This window comes from Nicotiana tabacum, chromosome 14 (genome assembly GCF_000715075.1).
Source record: "Nicotiana tabacum cultivar K326 chromosome 14, ASM71507v2, whole genome shotgun sequence".
In the NCBI taxonomy this organism is placed as follows: domain Eukaryota; kingdom Viridiplantae; phylum Streptophyta; class Magnoliopsida; order Solanales; family Solanaceae; genus Nicotiana; species Nicotiana tabacum.
Genome location: NC_134093.1, coordinates 4,210,218 through 4,229,667, shown reverse-complemented (window position 1 = coordinate 4,229,667; position 19,450 = coordinate 4,210,218). Strand labels below are relative to the sequence as shown.

At 37.9% G+C, this 19,450-nt stretch overlaps 1 protein-coding gene across 2 annotated transcripts; it reads left to right on the top strand.

The window, feature by feature from the left end:
- The first annotated feature begins 15,663 nt into the window (after window positions 1–15,663).
- Window positions 15,664–19,058, top strand: LOC107793720 (palmitoyl-acyl carrier protein thioesterase, chloroplastic). Of its 2 annotated transcripts, none has more exons than XM_016616126.2 (6): window positions 15,664–16,244; window positions 16,463–16,596; window positions 17,034–17,147; window positions 17,442–17,613; window positions 17,699–17,767; window positions 18,530–19,058. In XM_016616126.2, exons 1-6 carry the CDS (start codon window positions 15,894–15,896, stop codon window positions 18,767–18,769), a joined length of 1,080 nt encoding a protein of 359 aa, XP_016471612.1. In that variant the 5' UTR covers window positions 15,664–15,893; the 3' UTR covers window positions 18,770–19,058. The 2 variants fall into 2 exon arrangements, with proteins under 2 accessions (XP_016471612.1, XP_016471613.1); XM_016616127.2 differs by having other exon boundaries at window positions 18,329–18,673.
- The last annotated feature ends 392 nt before the right edge of the window (window positions 19,059–19,450 follow it).

Sequence of the window (19,450 nt, the reverse complement as noted above, 5' to 3'; positions counted from 1 at the left end):
ATTTCTGATTTTATCTGAAAAATTAGTAAATTCATATGGAATTAACTCTTATGGTTAGTATTGAGCATATCGAATTATTTGTGAATAGATTTGAAGCTTTTGGAGACAAATTTAAAGGGAAAAGTTATGGTCGAGTAATTGATTGAAATTGCAAAGCGAGGTAAGTATCGTGGTTAACCTTGATTTGAGGGAATAGAGCCCTTAAATTATTTGTTATGTGAAATGCACGTAACGACGTATAGTCAAGGTGACGAGTGTCTATACGTCGTCAAATTAATTATTTGCATAATTATTTGATTTATTCTTTGTCAATTATTAATTTTTCAATTCCTGCAATAATTGCTACATGCTGATTTGATTTATGTGCATTAATTGCTACTTGACATTTAGCATATTAAATAGTAAACTGCCTATTTTCTCCCTGATTCCATAATAAATTGCTATTTTTCATTGTTTGTTTCATAATTAAATCATAATTATTGTATGCTTGTTGTCTTAAAAATTTTATATTAATTGTTGCATTTGTTGGGAAATTTCTTCCATAAGAATTGGTAAATGAATATATTGGAGGAGCGGGTTGCATGCCACAGCAGAATTGATTGAAATGAATATATTAGGGGATCGGGTTGCATGCCGCAACAGACTTATTAATAGTCCATATTGGGGGATCGGGTTGCACGCCGCAACAGACTTATTAAAAGTCCATATTGGGGGATTGGATTGCACGCCGCAACAGGCTTATTAAAAGTTCATATTGGGGGATCGGGTTGCACGCCGCAACAAACTTATTAAAAGTCCATATCGGGTGATCGGGTTGCACATCGCAACATACTTGTTTAAAAGTCCATATTGGGGGTTCGGGTTTCTCGTCGCGACAGACTTATTTAAAAGTCTATATATACTTGATTAAAATAAATATATGGGAGGATTAAAAATCAATATGTTGTGGGAGCGGGTTCTATGCTGCAATAAAAATTGAATGAAATAATAATTGGTTATGACTGCTGAGTTGGCTTCAACTATTAGAAATGAGTTACCTAATTTAATTCTATTATTGTGGTTATTACTATTACTGCGTACAGGTTAATGTAAGTGACCTGCCTTAGCCTCGTCACCACTTCGTCGAGGTTAGGCTCGGCACTAACCAGTACATGGGGTCGGTTGTACTGATACTACACTCTTCACTTCTTGTGCAGATTTCGGAGTTGGTCCCAGCGGCGTACCATTGACTTGCTCGGATTCCAGCTTCTTAGAGGAGACTTGAAGTATAACTGCACAACGTCCGAAGTTTTGAAGTCCCCGTCTACCTTATTTTCGCTGTGTGTTTGCTTTTAGATAGCTTTATTTTATTCAGACCTTTATTTGTATTATTCTAGTAGCTCGTGCACTTGTGACACTAATTCTAGGATGGTATTTAGACATCGCTATTATTATGGATTATTCAGTACATTTCAGACTTTACATCCGCATTAGTTTTCTTGTTATTAATTAATTTAATTTTTTTTAAAATGGCTAATATTATTCTAACGTTGGCTTGCCTAGCAAGTGAAATGTTAGGCGCCATCACATTCCCGAAGGTTGGAATTCCGGGTCGTGACAGGCTTAAACCTCACATATATGCACAATTATATCACGTAACTATCACAAATAATTAACACAACTAGTGCCTCCACTGAGTTAACATAAAATACTCACCTCAAACAGGCCGCAACCCAAAACAATATACTTATCAGAACTCCCAGTCTCCAAATTCATCAAACACATGAATCACCGTAACTGATCCTAACTCCAACACTAGAATGACTAACACATCTTCCATTCACGATCTTCCCATAAGGAATACTTTCATAATTCTTCTGTGCCTCCTAGCAATAATTTGAATATCAGTTGTCTATCAACCAGGTGAGTACTGCAATACCAATGAACATCCGTAAGTCAAAACACAGTAAGCCTTTTGAAATACGTACCCTTCTCAAGGATTACCGAGTAGTTATAACATTCATCTAACTATCTGAAATTGACCATTCTGTCCAAAATTCGTGATCTTCCTTTCAAGAATGAACTGCTACCTTCTACATGTAAATCTTAATCCCGCGCCACATACCACATCTATCATGCCATCATGTGACAAGAACGATAATCTCATTATCAACTTTGGGTAACCAGCAAATTACATACCCGGTCATTCAATAACCTTCATCTTGCTTTTGAATTCAATAACCTTCATCTTGCTTTTGAATTCAATAACCTTCATCTTGCCGGTCATTTTTGAATTTATAGCCCCGTTTCCCCCATTTCTATTTCCTTTATGATCTTAAGCTATATTATGTTATATCGGGTTAGTTGGTTGGGGTCCGGAAGGAACTCGGAGTGAAATAAGATACTTAATCTCATAATTGAAAAAACTTAATTTAGAAAAGTGGACCGGATATGGACCTATATGTAAATGACCTCAAATTCGAATTCAGATAGTTCCAGTAGCTCCGTATGGTGATTTTGGGCTTAGGAGTGTGTCCGGATTTTATTTGGAGGTCCGTAGAGGAATTAGGCTTGAAATGTCGAAAGTTTAATTTTTTAGAAGTTTGACCGGGGGTTGACTTTTTGATATCAGGGTCGGAATCGGATTTTGAAAATTGTAATACCTTTGTTATGTCATTTATGACTTGTGTGCAGAATTTGAGGTCAATCGGATGTGATTTGATAGGTTCCGGAGTTGTTTGTAGAAATTAGAAATTTCAAAGTTCATTAGGCTTGAATTGGGGTGTAATTCATGGTTTTAGCATTGTTTGAGGTGATTTGAGGGTTCGCCTATGTCCTTATGATATTTTAGGACTTGATGGTATATTTGGTTGAGGTCCCGAGGGGCTCGGGTGAGTTTCGGATGGTTAACGGGTTGGATTATGGTCTTGGAACTCTGCTTGAATTTTTCTGATGCACCATCTGGTTTCCTTCATCTCGTTTGCGAGTGGAGCCTCGCGTTCGCGAAGAGGAACTGAGAGGCTGGCAATATTTTCTCTTCGCGTTCGTGAAGAGAAGAACACGTTCGCAAAGGGTAGAGTGGGTGTGCATCACGAACGAGAGAGGTGCTACGCGTTCGCGAAAAAGAGAGTAAGCAGTCGAGGACCCAGGGCAATTGGTCTACGCGTTCGCGTAGGGGGTGTCGCGTTCGCGTAGTAAGGGGGAATGAATCATCGCGTTCGCAATGGGTTGAACGCGTTCGCATAGAAGGCATTGAGACATAGACATTTTGTTCTTTGCAAACGCGAGGGTGAAGTCGCGTACGCGAAGGAGGAATTTGGACGGGATCTATTTTGTGCTTCGCGAACGCGATGCACTGACCGCTTTTGCGAAGAAGAAAAGCACGGGCAGTGAGTTTAAGTTCTGATAATGGTACTTAATCCCATTTTCAGTTTTTGACGATTTGGAGCTCGTATTGAGGTGATTTTTGGGTATTTTTAGAGGAAACAATGGGGTAAGTATTCTTAACTCAATATTGGTTAAATTACCCGAATCCATGGTTATTTTTATCATTTAATTGGTGAATTGATTTGGAAAAATTTGAAAACCCTCTTAGTTTAAATTGAAGATTTGAGGGTAGAGTTGGGTTCGGATTTTGGTAAAATTGGTATGATTAGACTCGTGGTTGAATGGGCTTACGAATTTTGTAACTTTTGTCGAGTTCCGAGACTTGGGCCCCACAGACGATTTTTGAGCTAATTTTCGGATTTTTATGGAAAATAATTATTTTCTTATGGAATTAATTCTAATGAAAGTTGTAGCCCTTTGTGTCTAGTTATCAGAAACGTAAACCATTTGTCATTTGGAGTTGTGTACAAAAGGTTATGGTAGATACACTCTAGGCTGTCTGGGAAGAGTTTGGAAATCTCTGTTGCACAGGGCTGACTTTGGAAGCTTATATCTCGTCATCTATAAGGAATTGGGAGATGCGCACCCAATAAAATTATAGCCCTTGGAGTCTATTTTTCAGAAAGTCAAACCATTCATCATTTGGAGTTTTGTACAACACGTTATGACCATTATACTAGAGGCTGTCTGAGAAGAGTTTGAAAATGACTTTTGAATAATTTGTTATATGAACGTTATATGCTTTATTGCTCGTCACTACTGCTCAGTCTTTATTTATTGTTGTTACTTACTGAGTTGATGTACTCACGTTACTCCCTGCACCTTGTGTGCAGATCCAGGTGAGCTAGACACGGTAGCGGCTGTTGATTATTTTGGTTGCAGATTTTCTCGGGGATAGCAAGGTAGCTGCTTGGCGACCGCAGCCCCTGCTCTTCTCCCTCTTATCTTCCTCTAGTTGTATTTAGCTATGTTTTAGGCTAAGTTAGCCGTGATATTGTTAGATAGATTGTAGTAGATGCTCATGACTAGTGACACCCCGATGTCGGGCTTCTTATTCCGCACTTTTATTTTGATTGGAACTCCTTTACGAAGGTTTTTATGTTAAATAACATTGGAATTATCTTTGAAATAAAAATATCAGTTTGTTTTGGAAATGAGTCGGCTTGCCTAGTTCCACAATAGGTGCCATCACGACAGGGGTTAGTTTGGGTCGTGACAGATTGGTATCAGAGCCTAGGTTACATAGGTCTCACGAGTCATGAGCGGGTTTAGTAGAGTCTTGCGGATCGGTACGGAGATGTCTGTACTTATCTTCAAGAGGCTGCAGAACACTTAGAAAAATTTCACTTTCTTGTATTCTATCATGCAAAATTGATTCAGCTTGAAACATAACTCTTTGAATTCATTCCACGCATTCGTATGCGCACATGAGCACTCAATATCAGTTGTGCATCGCCGGCTTGTGATTCTATGAACGAGGTTCGAGATGTGTATTATATATTTTGGTGATGGTCTAGTTTGGAGGACTTGAGGCCAGGTTTAAACCGTAGTTTTGGCTCGGTAGCTTTAGTTGTAACCTGTATATTTGGACTCATATGTCCGGTAATGCCCCTACGAGTGGAATTCGTAGCTCGATGAGCGGTGGAATGGCTTTGTGATGAGTATGATATAATTGTGGGATATGTTAAGACGATTTGAATGTGACGAGAATTGTTTCCTTGAAATGTAAAGGAAGTCCATTGGGCGCTTGATGTTTTTTTGATGTGACGTACGGTCTCAAGTGTGAATGTTTTGAAGGATCTTTCACGTTGATAAATTTTGGGGCAAATTAAATTCTCATGTCTTGTCAATGAGTTTGGACTCAAGAAGAGTAAGTGATTGTGTAGTAATTGTGGTTGCGAATGGGTATTTTTGATGTTGATGGCTCGAGAAAGATGATCTTCGAAGAGACTTAGAGTCGGTAACATTTTATTGGTTCAGGTGCGACAGACATACATTTCAATTTGATGCAGTAGTTGGGTGGCAAAGTATGAGGGGAGACATAACGGGAAGTGTTTCGCGGTGGTTGGAGTACTAGCAGGTCAAGTAGGAGAAGTAGAGTTTGAGAAGTTTCTTAAAGGAGATGATTTAACCGAAGTAAGAGTGGCAGATTAGCATATGAATTCACTACTAGGGTAGGCATGCGCCTTGAGAAAGTGTAGAATGGTTTGGAATCATGTTAGTATGTGAATCGGCCTGCAAACTCTATTTGGAGTGATGATTAGTGTACAAAGAAATATTGAATATGGTAGAAAGGAGTGTGTTTGAAATGAATAGATCGTGAAGATCTGATTATCGTGTCAGGTGCAATATGACTTGAGTTCGGAAGGTATTGTTGACGTACAGTTGATGTCAATAGGGAAAGTGCAGACTTATACAAATAGTGGGCGAGCATGAACTCAGGAGAATTTATGGATTTATTGGTCGTTGCACTCAGTGCAGTGTCATTGGAAGATGTCAGTATGGAATTCCACATGTGGGTTATCTCCTGTGTGCAGCTAGCGGTGGTGTGATGGTGATGAAGCTTTTGCAAGGAATATTACTTGCTACCCCATAGGAGGTCGCGTGTATGATTTTGGTTGGAGATTCAGAATGTTCATGAAAGTCTTAATAAAAGACTTCGAAAAGTCTGGCAGGTTAAAGGTGTGAGACCTTGGTAATTGAGAAGGAGAAATCCTTACTGGTTCTAATTTTATATAATTGTAGCTTAAGGCTAAGTGGGGGAGTCTTCTATCGACGAGTTGATTGCACAGTTATGGGTCGTATTAGTTTCGGTTTAGGGTATATCGATGAATCAGTTATGACTTACAGAGGTTGAGATCGAGGATGACATGGGTAAAGGAATTTCTGGACACAAGTTGTATTATACTCTATGGTTATAGCAGGAACATAAAATAATTGAGTGGTTATTCCCAGAGAATGTAGTGTACATGGAGCAGGAATTTGCTCGATTGCGTAGGAGTGTGGGTTACTCTTTACTCCCTTGGGTGTTGGTGTGCTAATGGGGCACAGGTCGTTTCGGTCCGTTTGGTTGGTTAATTCGAGATTTGAGTAGAGTGAATGACTCTCGAGAATGGTTCCAATGGATTCAAGATTTATAAATATGGCTAGAAAACCTGGAGTTGCATTGAACGGTGTTGAGACTCGTGGCATCTTTTATCATTGTGAACTATGAAATTCAGTATCAAGAAGGTGAAAGAAACAGTTTTAGGTTCACATAAAGTCTCTTCGGAGTAAGCATTTTTGGTTGTGGAACCTTTGGGATACATAAAAAGGGAATTCGGCAGATTATAAGCCTTAGGGCTGCATGATTCTATGCTAGAGTTTGTGGGGTAAGTTTTAGTTAAGGATAGTAGTGTTCTAACAAGGAAAAAGTAGCAATTTGAAGGCAATTTAGAAAGAACTTGGAGAAATAGGACAGCTTGGTAGTAGGCTGGGTTAGCACCATAATGGGTATGATCGTGGGTACTTATGATGTGGCTAGTATCTACAGGTGTTTCGTGGCAATGCTCTCGAATTTAGCAACCTGTGTGTCTTGGTGGAGTTAGAGGAATTCAGTTCAGATAGCTTGGTTATGTGCAAATGGATTTCAAAGTGTTCATGATGGGTTCTACCATGGTTTGAACCGGATATTTTCTACCGATGTACGAAACGTGTTGTGTGTTATGATTTCCTCCTAGAAAGAAGCAAGAAAGAGGTTTCTGACTAATAAGGTATGTAATTTGCTAGTGACTCAGAGTTGATAATGGAATTCTTATGCTTGTCACATGATGGCATAATAGAAGTAGTGTGTTGTGCGGGAATAGGATTTACATGTACAAGGTCACAGTTCAGTTTTGAAGGAAAGGATATAAATTCTTAGGCAGCATGAGCGGTTTCCAATGACCAGGTTAATGATATTACTATCTGGTATAGCTTGATGAGAGTGTACATTTCAGAAGGAGCAGTGTGTTTTGATTTATGGGTACTTTGCTGGTATTGCGGCACTCTCCTGGTTGATCGACTGTTGATATTCAAATTTTTGCGAGGTGGCACTGAAGAATTTTTTTTAAGTATTTCTCGTGGGATTATTGTGTATGAGAGAGGTGTTAGGCATTCGGGTGGTGGACGTGGAATCAAATATGGTGATTCATGTGTTCTATGGAATTAGAGATTGGGAGTTCTCAGGAGCAGATTGTTTCATGGTTGTAGACTGTGAACTTGTGGCCGGAGCTAGCCAGATGATAGAAGGTGTTATGATTCCGTCATTGTGGACTTTCGGAGGTTGTTTATCTATTGGTGGCCGACCAAAGTTGATTTGGGGCCCATTGGTAGGCCCAATTAGGATGTGTATTCTACACCGAGCCGGATTGATTGGCTCCATACTGCTATTGTTGTAGGATGTGCCATTCGGTTGATGTGAAGCTTATTTGTGTTCTGAAATGATTTGTAAGTTACTCTTCTATGCTACGAGGAGTTGTGATTCGTTGGTTATATGCACATATAGTGCAGTTCTATTGTGGCCTTATAGCGGAATTTGAGCGACAATAGTATTGTATATTGCTTGGTTAATGACGTATTGGTTATGTTCTTTTGGGTTTTATGTGGCATGGCGTCGTTTGCTTCTCCGTGGTTATGGTAATGCACTTTGGGTAATTGATGTCGAATTGCGCATGGTTATTGATTTTAGCAGGGTGGCTTGAGGTGTTTCATATGGACCAGTATTTGGATATGGTCGCATATTGCAGCAGAGTTATGTGGAAATATGATCCCTCGTGTAAGATTCGTGTGTTATGGTTCTGCGGTGTGTGATGGGTTCTTATCATTGCGTCTGGGTGGTACTCGTCGAGCTTTTGGAACGGTTCTCCTGTTTGGGTCATTGTTACGATTTGGTACATTTGAAATGTTGCTATCTGGTGCACGGATTGCACGGGTTGTGGCTTTAGATTGTATTGATGTGTCATATCACTAAAGTGGTCATTTTGGATGAGACAAGGTCATTGGGCCTAGAATGGAAGCTATCAAATTTAATTGTTGTGGTATAATTGGGAGGATAATATCGGAAGTCGGCTTTGAGATTGGCTATAGTTCTTGTAGAAGGAACGGGAGCTCCATGACATGTTGGTCTAATGAATGGTTATGAATTTGGTATGTTTCTTTCATCATCGGCAGTGTACGAAGGTTTTAGGACGAGGTTTTGTCTGATACGAGGTTTATTACCGGCACTGGGTTCATTTGAGCCAATACTGTGACTAGAAATCATTGCTTCGAGCATTCGAGCTATGCGGTATTTGAATTTGAGTATTGGAGTTATGGTTACGGCTTTTGGTACAGCTTGTTGAGACTTATACGGTATGTAGATGCAAACTTCTAATCTTATAGGAAATTTCGGATGTTGAAAATTTGATTTGACGGCTTGTAGGCTAGGTTGAATTGAGAAATTTCAATTATGCTGCACTATCAGACCTGTATAGGATAGGGTGACGTGGGATCACCCCGGGTATGTGCATGGGAAGGTTACACAGCCATTTCTTGGCTTTTGGAACAATTCTCGGCACGTTCGAGGACGAACGTATATTTAAGTGGGGGAGGATGTAACGACCCGGTCGGCCGTTTCAAGAGTTATAGCCCCATTTCCCCCATTTTTGTTTCCTTTATGCTCCTAAGTTATATTATGTTATATCGGGTTAGTTGGTTCGGGTCCGGAAGGAACTCGGAGTGAAATGAGATACTTAGTCTCATAATTGAAAAAAATTAAGTTAGAAAAACGGAACGAATATGAACTTATGTGTAAACGACCTTAGATTCGAATTCTGATAATTCCAATAACTCCGTATGCTGATTTTGGGCTTAGGAGCGTGTCCGGAATATTATTTGGAGGTCCATAGAGGAATTAGGCTTGAAATGCCGAAAGTTTAATTTTTGAGAAGTTTGATCGGGGGGGTTGACTTTTTGATATCAGGGTTGGAATCCGATTCTGAAAATTGGAATACCTCTGTTGTGTCATTTATGACTTGTATGCAAAATTTGAGGTCAATCGGACGTGATTTGATAGGTTCCGTAGTCGTTTGTAGAAATTAGAAATTTCAAAGTTCATTAGGCTTGAATTGGGGTGTAATTCATGGTTTTAGCGTTGTTTGAGGTGATTTGAGGGTTCAACTAAGTCCGTATGATGTTTTTGGACTTGTTGGTATATTTGGTTGAGGTCCCGAGGGGCTCGGATAAGTTTCGGATGATTAACGGGTTGGATTATGGACTTGGAACTCTGCTGGAATTTTTTTGATGCACCATCTGGTTTCCTTCATCGCGTTCGCGAAGAGGAATTGAGAGGCTAGCAATATTTGCTCTTCGCATTCGTGAAGAGAAGAACGCATTTGTGAAGGGTGTACTGGGTGTGCATCACGAACGTGAGAGGTGCTACGCGTTCGCGAAGAAGAGAGGAAGCAGTCGAGGACCCTAGGCAATTAGTCTACGCGTTTGCGTAGGGGGTGTCGCGTTCGCGTAGTGAGGGGGAACGAAGCATCGCGTTTGCGAAGGAGGAATTTGGACTGGAGTTATTTTGTGCTTCGCGAACGCGAGGCACTGACCGCGTTCGCGAAGAAGAAAAGCCTGGGCAGGGAGTTTAAGTTCTGAAAATGGGAGACGATTTGGAGCTCAGATTGAGGCGATTTTTGGGTTATTTTCAGAGAAAACAATGGGGTAAGTGTTCTTAACTTAATATTGGTTAAATTACCCGAATCCATGGTTGTTTTTATCATTTAATTGGTGAATTGAGTTTGGAAAATTTGAAAACCCTCTTGGTTTAAATTGAAGATTTGAGGTAGAGTTGGGGTCGGATTTTGGTAAAATTAGTATGGTTAGACTCGTGGTTGAATAGGCTTCCGGATTTTGTAAGTTTTGTCGAGTTTCGAGACGTGGGCCCCACGGGCGATTTTTGAGCTAATTTTTGGATTTTGATGGAAAATTATTATTTTCTTATGGAATTAATTCCAATAAATTTTATTGAATGAAACAAATTATTTATGACCAGATTGGAGGCATTTGGAGACCAGAGTAAGTAACAATTGTAAATCTAGTCTTGAGGGTACGAAACCCCGAATTTTGTATCATTCTACTATTTTTAGTGATGCACATGCTAGGTGACGGGCGTGTGGGCGTGCACTGTTGGGGATTGTGACTTGGTCCATCTCGTAGCAACTGTAAAGTTGCATACTTTGTTGAAACTATATGATACTTATATGTTTTAGAAAGAGTTTCTGTAAATTGTGTTGAATGCCATGTTTGGGCCTTGTGCCAGTGTTGTTTGGACCCTTAGGGGCCTTTTCTTACTATCCTCTCATTGTTTTCGATTGAAAATCTATATTCAATCATGTTTACACTTGTTTACTGTATAACTCAGTTTTATGACTCTATTTTGATGCATATAAATGTTGTTTTGGGCTGAGCACTCTATTTTACTGAAATGCTCGAGTGGCTTGAGAGGTTTATGACTAAGTGAGGCTGATGGACTGATTTGTGAGGATATTTATGGGATCGGGCTGCACGCCGCAGCATATTGATATAGGCCGAGGGCCTGATTGTGAGGATGGGTGTGGATCGGGGTTGCCCGCCTGTGGCATACTTTATTATTATAGCACGTGAGTTGTCCGTGCAGATTATAGCGCTTGGGCTGAAGGAGCCCCTCCGGAGTCTGTACACACCCCCAGTGAGCGCAGGTACCTACTGAGTGCGAGTGCCGAGTGTTGAGTGATTGGGAGGCATGAGTGATTGTGAGGTATGCCCGAGTGGCAAGAGTGATTGTGAGGCATGCCCGAGTGGCACGAGTGACTGTGAGGTTTTCCCGAGGGGCTGTTTATGAGTGATGTTTTGCCCGAGGGGCTGTTTATGATTTCAACATTTTCGCTCACCTTTGCATTTTTCCTCTATTTGAAAACTGTTGAAATATATCTTTAAATGATTTTTACTGGAACTGGGTTTAAACGAGATATTTTGATTCAAATCCTGATTTTAAAAGCATGTGGTATTTTACTGAGATTTTCTGATATGAACGTTATATGCTTTATTGCTCGTCACTACTGCTAAATCTTTATTTATTGTTGTTACTTACTGAGTTGGCGTACTCACGTTACTCCCTGCACCTTATGTACAGATCAAGTTGTAGCTGGACACGGTAGCGGTTGTTGATTATTTTGGTTGCAGATTTTCTCGGGGAAAGCGAGGTAGCTGCTTAGCAACCGTAGCCCTTGCTCTTCTCTCTCTTATCTTCCTCTAGTTGTATTTAGCTATTTTCCAGGCTGAGTTAGCCAAACCCAAGAATATTGCCACCAAAATTTCTATAAAGTCTTACAATATCATAATTACCCCATAAATACCACAACCGTAACACTCACTCTGAAAATACCTTATGTGAATTTAAAATTGTTCCTCATTCCTTTCTTATACTGAAATGTAGAATTCATTCCTGTCTGTCGCACACAAAATTGTGCGGCGCGCATACTCCTCTGCGGCCTGAAGTGCGGCTGCATACAAAATTGTGCGGTCCGCATAATTCTCCTGAGGTCTGCACTTCCCTTTTGCCTCAGCACTCCCAAAATGTGTAGTCCGCACTTTCAAAGACCCCCATAACAATATTAGAGTGCCGAAAAGCCCGTACTGGCTCAAAACTCATCCCGAAACTCCCCCGCAGCCCCCGGGATCCCGTTCAAATATACCAATAAGTTTCATAACATAACACGGACCTACTCAAGGCCTTAAATCATATCAAACAACATCAAAACGTCGAATTGCACCTCAAATCAAAATCTATGAACTTTGAACTTTCAAATTCTATATCTTGTGCCGAAACACATCAAAACAATCCAGAATGACTTCAAATTTTGCACACAAGTCAAAATTACATAACGAAGCAATTTAAATTTCCAGAATTGAATTCCGACCTCGATATCAAAAAGTCAACTCCCCGTTCAAACTTCCAAACTTAACTTTCTATTTTAACTATTTTAAGCCAAATTCTACTACGGATTTTTAAATAATTTTTTGGACACGCTCCTAAGTCCAAAATTACCATACGGAGCTATTAAAATTATCAAAACTCTATTCTGGGGTCGTTTAAAGATAAGTCAACATCCGGTCAACTATTTCAACTTAAGCTTCCAACATAAAATTCATTCTTTCAAGCTAACTCCGAGATATCTTAAAACCAAAACCGATAATTCACATAAATCATAATACCTCGTAGGAAGTTATTCAATACTTCAAATAATTGAAAGGCGCGTAAATACTCAAAACGACCGGTCGAGTCGTTACACAAACCAAAAATAAAAATGTCATCATATCACGAGCAAAACTTTCAAAGAATATTCAAAGGAATCTATTTCTCTGTTTAATTATACAGCATTACCAGATTTGAGAAAAGAATCTACAAAAACATATTGACTATAGAAAACTAGGTTTCAGAAAAGAGTTTCTTAAAATGCACTAAAAATCCAAGTAAAATTTTGACACAACCATAACAAATGAAGAATGATGAGAAATAAAATAGAAAGTAAGAAATGCAAAAAGAAACACAAAAAACCTTCTCAGAGTTACTAATATCGGATGAAATGAGGAAAATCGCTCAAGGCCGCTTCTCGGCCCTCAAAAGATACCTAAGTTTCTCTCCAAAGACAAATAGTTTGCTTCCATTTTCTACTTTCGTCTCTCTACTCAATTCTTCTTCAATAGCCCCGATTTGAATGGACTCACGCCAAGCACTAAAATTTTTAGGAGAATGGGGAAAAAGGATTTTGGAATAAGGGGGTTTTGAAAGGCCTCACACTCTAGGGTTTAGGAGAAGCAGGAAGATGGGATTTGGCAAAATGAGAGAATTAAAGAAAACGTAGCTTTCTTTTATGAAAAAGAATTATTTTATTTAAAGCAAAAAATTTGTGGCGACACAGTCGCCCCATTAGACATTCTGTGGCATTTTTGATAGGTCGCCACGAATGACTCTTCAGCTAAATTTTTGTTCTCGGAAGAAATAAAAATTTAGTATATCATTAGAGGCGACCTCACCAATGTCGATCACCACTATAATCTTACTTTTTGTAGCGACTATAATGGTAGCCACTAAACCTTTATCCTTTTGTGGCGACATTTTTAAGTCGCGGCAAATAGCTTACCTATTGTAGCAACTGAACTGGTCGCCATTAAAGATTGTCACAGAAAACCTAATTTCTTGTAGTGATTTTGTCTAGTGCAAAAGTTATTTTTAATGAGTAAAAAAGACAAACGACATTTCGCTAAGGGTATTCATGTTTTTAATATAGTATTGATAGATATATATATATATATATATATATATATAGATAAGATAATAGTAGCTTTTATTAATAATTTTATTATATATAATAATATAAAATTTTTTAAAAAGTGGCGGCCTTTTATTGTCGAGGCCTAAAGCTAGGCTATTGCTTTAGTGACTTTCCGCTTGAGCCGGCCTAAGCACAAGTTACCTCATAAAGTGAACATTTAAACCAAATGAAACGTTAAACTCATGAAATGTATATTAAACAATATTAGCTGGTGGCTAAAAGTGGTAGAGCTCTTAGTCAGCACCCTATTTAAGTTATAACTAAGCAACTATACTACTTGCGTCGAGAATGAATAAATTTTCTCTATTTATAGTATCATTATCTGTTTCTTTTGGGGCGAATATTGAAAAATACATTAACGGAATACCAGACAAGTTATTAAGTTGGCAGCTACCCTACATCTTAATTTATATGATATAGTTTAAATTTCGAGAGTTAAAATTTTGATCGCCAATTTAAACATAGAATCTTTAAGTATTTAAAATAAAATTTACATGTTCAGAAGTTACATAAAGAGTATAATATAAGTCAAAATAATTAATAATTTAAAATATTTAAAAAATCATATGAAAATATGGTGGTCAAATGAATACTCGTTTGACTCTGTAAATAGGATGGAGGGAGTAATTAATTAGACTCGACCGTGCATTCTAGTAAATAGTTGTTGCAGTTCTCTTTATAGCTCTTTTTCATATAGGGAAGGGGAGCAAGGAACCTACTAAATTGAATCTTAGGATTTTAAGCTTGGTAAGAGTTTCATCAACTAATTAATGAACCTGCTAATCGTTCAGAAGAATTTATCAAGTTGAGCACATTGGATAAACACTAAAATTAAAATGAGTCTGACTCTGATACTATGATAAAGAAATAAACATTGAATCTAACTCGATTCTAAAAATTAGCACAAAATGTGAGAATTATCCAAGACCGATTCCATAAGGGACTTAATTGTTTGACACGACTATTAATGCAAGCATAGAATTTTAAATTTTAAATTTGAGTTTGGATAAAACTGAACATGTCTATTTAGAAGCGTCTCTTCCAAAAGGTCTTGTCTTTGCTCTACAAATAACAGTTTTCATTACAAAGTGGTATAGAAAACCTTGCATGTATGATCTTGGCTTGTTATATCCCGAAGAAGATTGTCTGTATTTTCCTCAATTAAAATGCAGGCAATGTTGTTCTCACGCTCCAAGCTTTCCTTGTTCTCGTTTTCAAATTACTAAATTTTCTAACAAATGATTTATGCATAGAGGGTTAAACGTAGAACAGCCATTACTTACAAGTAAAATAATGCAAATCAAAGCTAATCACAAATCGGGTATTTGTCTCAGAGAATTTAACATGGGTTTCAAATCTTGTAATAATTCCTTCTTTTTAAAATGAAAGGAATATTTCTTGGTAGTTTGAGCTGTAATGACTGGCGGTTGGGTAGTGGGGCTAAGATGACTTTGTTAAGTCTACTAATAAATGATCGTTTACACATTAATTTTCCACTGCATTTTTGTTAATCAACTGATAAGACAACCTTCATGCTTTAATTCGGATTCTGTACGTGGTACACCAAAATAACGATACGTGTCGCGGTGTCGGGTTTCGAAGTCACGAGTTCGAAGCATATGAGCTGCGACCAAAACTACCCCTCTGCCATAGTTTTAGATTTTAGATTAAACAAATTCGTAGGCACCTCAGGTGCGGATTCATGATTTAAATTATATGGGTTTAATTTTTAAAAATTTTAGTATTGAACTTATTATATTTTTAAAATTATGTGTTCATATCTACTATTTTTAAAATTTTAATAATGTTTACATATAATTTTTTACTCTACGTCAAAAGTTATGGGTCCAATTAAACCGGTCACAACCATCTAATAACCTATATAAGAGGGGAGGTTAATTAGTCCAAGTTAAACACGATGCGCGCGGGAGAGGACAGGTAGGTATATATAAAAAGGCGTGGCTACACGCCCAATATCAACCCCCTACGACCTAATTATATCATCTGCTTCCTTTCTCTCTTCAAAAATTTCAAGTTTTTTCAAAAGCCCTCAGAAAAGGAAAAGTCCAAATTATCAAAAGTATTAGGAGAATCTATTTTAACGGGTTCTTTGATCCAAACTGAACTCCTTATAATACTGTGTTGAATATTTTGATCATGATTGTAACTGCTACTACTGGTGCATTTTTCCCCGTCGCAAATTATTCACCTGAATTTAGAGAAAGCGCATCAGGAAAGCTAGGAGGAAGTATTGATGCACCGCGAGTAGACAATTATAAGAAGTGTTCTATTTGTAGCCTACAAATTAAGGCGAATTCTCAAGCATCGCCGCATGTGAATGGATCAAACGTTTGCCTTAAGCACGATCATAGGCTCAATATCGACCCTTTTGGACAGGGAAAACTCATGCAAGATGGCTTTGTTTTTCGTCAAAGTTTCAGCATCAGGTCATATGAAATCGGGGCTGATAGGGCTGCGTCTATAGAAACGATGATGAATCTTTTGCAGGTTGGCATAGCATTTTTGGAATTTGCGCATTAAACTGAATGTGTGTTTGATATCAGGGAAAATGACATATATATTTATATTTATTGAGATTTAATATATTTTGGTAGGTCTTTACATATATATGTATACGCCGAATCAATAGTTATCGGTTCAGAATCAGATTACCCCCTTATTACTATATAAATATACTTCATAAGATTGAGTTGGTTGTACTGCAGGAAACATCTCTAAACCACGCGAAGAGTGTAGGACTTATGGGGGATGGGTTCGGGTCAACTCCAGAAATGTCCAAAAGAAATTTGATTTGGGTTGTCGCGAAGATGCAGGTTTTGGTGGATCGCTATCCTACTTGGTAAGTTTCTGCTCTTGATTTTATGGTTTCAGTTCCCCCCGAGAGGAGCTAGAGAAAAGTTCACTCTTAAGCCTTAAAGAGTGTGATGTAGATAGTTTTTCAGTGGCGGACCTAAGTGGTGGCTAGCGGATTCAGTTGAACCCGCTTCACAAAAAAATAATATTGTGTAAAAGTATAAATTAGGATTAAACTACTATTTTACCACTAAATTTATATACTTATAAGATTGAACCCGGTTGCACAAAATTTTGGGTCCGCCACTGACTGTTTCTATGGCTCGAGCCCTTAAGTTGGTTGAATATGGTGATTATTTGTCTTTTCTTGATTCTGCTTATATCAAAATCTGTTCCTGGATTTCTAATTGCACATTTTCTTTTGCCATTGTGAAGAAATTAATCACTTGGACTTATGATACTGCTTTGATTTCTTTTGCTCAGGGGCGATGTTGTTCAAATAGACACTTGGATAGCTGCTTCAGGGAAGAATGGAATGCGGCGTGATTGGCTTGTCCGTGATAGTAATACAAGGGATATATTGATGAGAGCTTCCAGGTAGATACTTCCTATATATGTGAAGATGTTCAGATTTCAAGAGTCAAACAAATCCTTCTTTGACCGCGATTCTTTTATACGTCTTTTAAATACTTTGAATTATTAATTATTATGACTTATAGTACTCTTTTTACGTAGTTTCCAAACATAAATTGGGACAGAGGGAATATTAGTTTGCATCTTACTCCCCACAGTTTGATGAAGCCTTCACTTTTAGTTCAGCTATTTTGTGGCAAATGCTACAACTTTCTTATGGTCTCTAGTAGTAGTATGTTTATATATGGTTGTTTACAGCTTATGGGTAATGATGAATGAAGAGACGAGGAAATTATCTAAAATACCAGGTCAGGTTAAAACTGAAATTGAAGTTAATTTTGTGGATTTGCCTCGGGTTCTTGATTGGGACAGCAAGAAGTTACCAAAACTTGACGAGATCACAGCAGACTACACTCGTACTGGTTTAACTGTAAGGAAAAAAAATACTTCAAGAATGATATAATGTCTTTTTAATAAAATTTTTAGTAATTACTGCTGGTTTGTTAATTCAATAGCCAAAATGGAGTGATCTAGACGTGAACCAGCATGTTAATAATGTCAAGTACATTGGCTGGATTCTTGAGGTACATCTTTCTTGTTCTTATTTTTCCCTTCACCACATTCCCTTTAATAATGTGAAGGAGTTATGTTGTGTCTTGTATCAGTATGCTCTTTAATCAATCATCATTTACCTAATACAATCAAACTTCTCTATAATAGATTCGTTTATTTCGAAATATTTTGGCGGCTATAGTGAAATACTATTATAGAGGACATATATTATAATATAATATAAATTTTCGATTACGAGAAAAACTTGTCTTTTATAATGAATGAATGTTATATAGACATGTTTTTATAGAAAAGTTTGATGGAAGTTTTACTAATCCAAGTGATAATCCTTAGATGTCTGAATAAAACAGGAAAGTCAAAAGAGACTAAACAGAGCATTTTCATTTCTATAATATTTTTTTTGTTTCCATTGTCTTCTAATTGTGTGTTATTGACGAATATGAATATAGCTGGTGAGAATTCCAGAATTGTCAACTATGTTGTTTTTTCACGTGTCATTAGCTGAATATACTAAAGAAAAATTATGAAGGGGAGTCTTGACGTAACTGATAAAGTTGTTGTCATGTGACCAGGAGGTCACGGTTCGAGCCGCAGAAATACAGGCTAAAGTTGCGTACAATAGACCGTTGTAGTCCGGCCCTTCCAAGGACCCCGCATATAGGGAGCTTAGTGCACCGGGCAGATTACTAAAGAAAAATTATCCATAGTTCTTGGAATCTCATTTACATATCTTTTGGGCTTATGATTGTTTGGGACAATGTATTTTACTGCAGAGTGCACCTATGCAAGAACTAGAGGGTTATGAGCTTGTTCGCATGACGTTGGAGTACCGACGTGAGTGCAGAAGAGACAGTGTGCTACAATCTCTCACATCCGTATTGCAAAATGCAGTGGGTAATTTGGCCAACTCCAGCAATGTCGAGTGTCAGCATTTGCTTCGTTTGGAGAGTGGCGAAGACGTTGTGAAGGGATGGACTGAATGGAGGCCAAGATTTGCCAACAGAGAGCAATAGATCGTGAAATCAGTCACTAATACTTCCATTAGGATAGGCTGCCCATATTACACCCATGCGTGAATATAGGATGCCTTGTGAAATGGGCCGTCCCTTTAATTGAGAGCAATGGATAATTTGCAGCAAGAGTGCCTAGCTATCTCTTGGGCATGTCACAATCCCTTGTTGATCTTATATTATATATTCCCTCACTGCATATAATGTATATCTATTTTCCTTTGTATGCTTGTTTTTTTCATTTATTGTTCATCTTTCCTATTGGTGAAACTAGAATTTAATGTCATTGGACGAATGAAGATTTTACGTTATAGCAATGTTTTACTATTTATAATGCAAGATGATTCTCAAGGAACATCCTCTTGATCTCATGGACAATTCATTTATACTAGTCTTCAAATTATTCAACCACTATTTTAACTCAAAAAATCGCATTACCTGTGCAAAATCAATAGTAGATTTGCCTTTCAATAATTAAAAGTTACTTATGATTAACCGTGTGAAGCGCGAACAATTTTACTAGTAACATTTTAATATTGACCATGTGCTAGGACGCGTAGGAATCATGAAATAATTGTATTATTGTGAATGATAAATGGTACAAGAATCTGAAGATTACTTCCATGATCATCGGCAGATTTTCTCAATTTTACAATATTTGTTTATGAATTATTTAAGGAATCT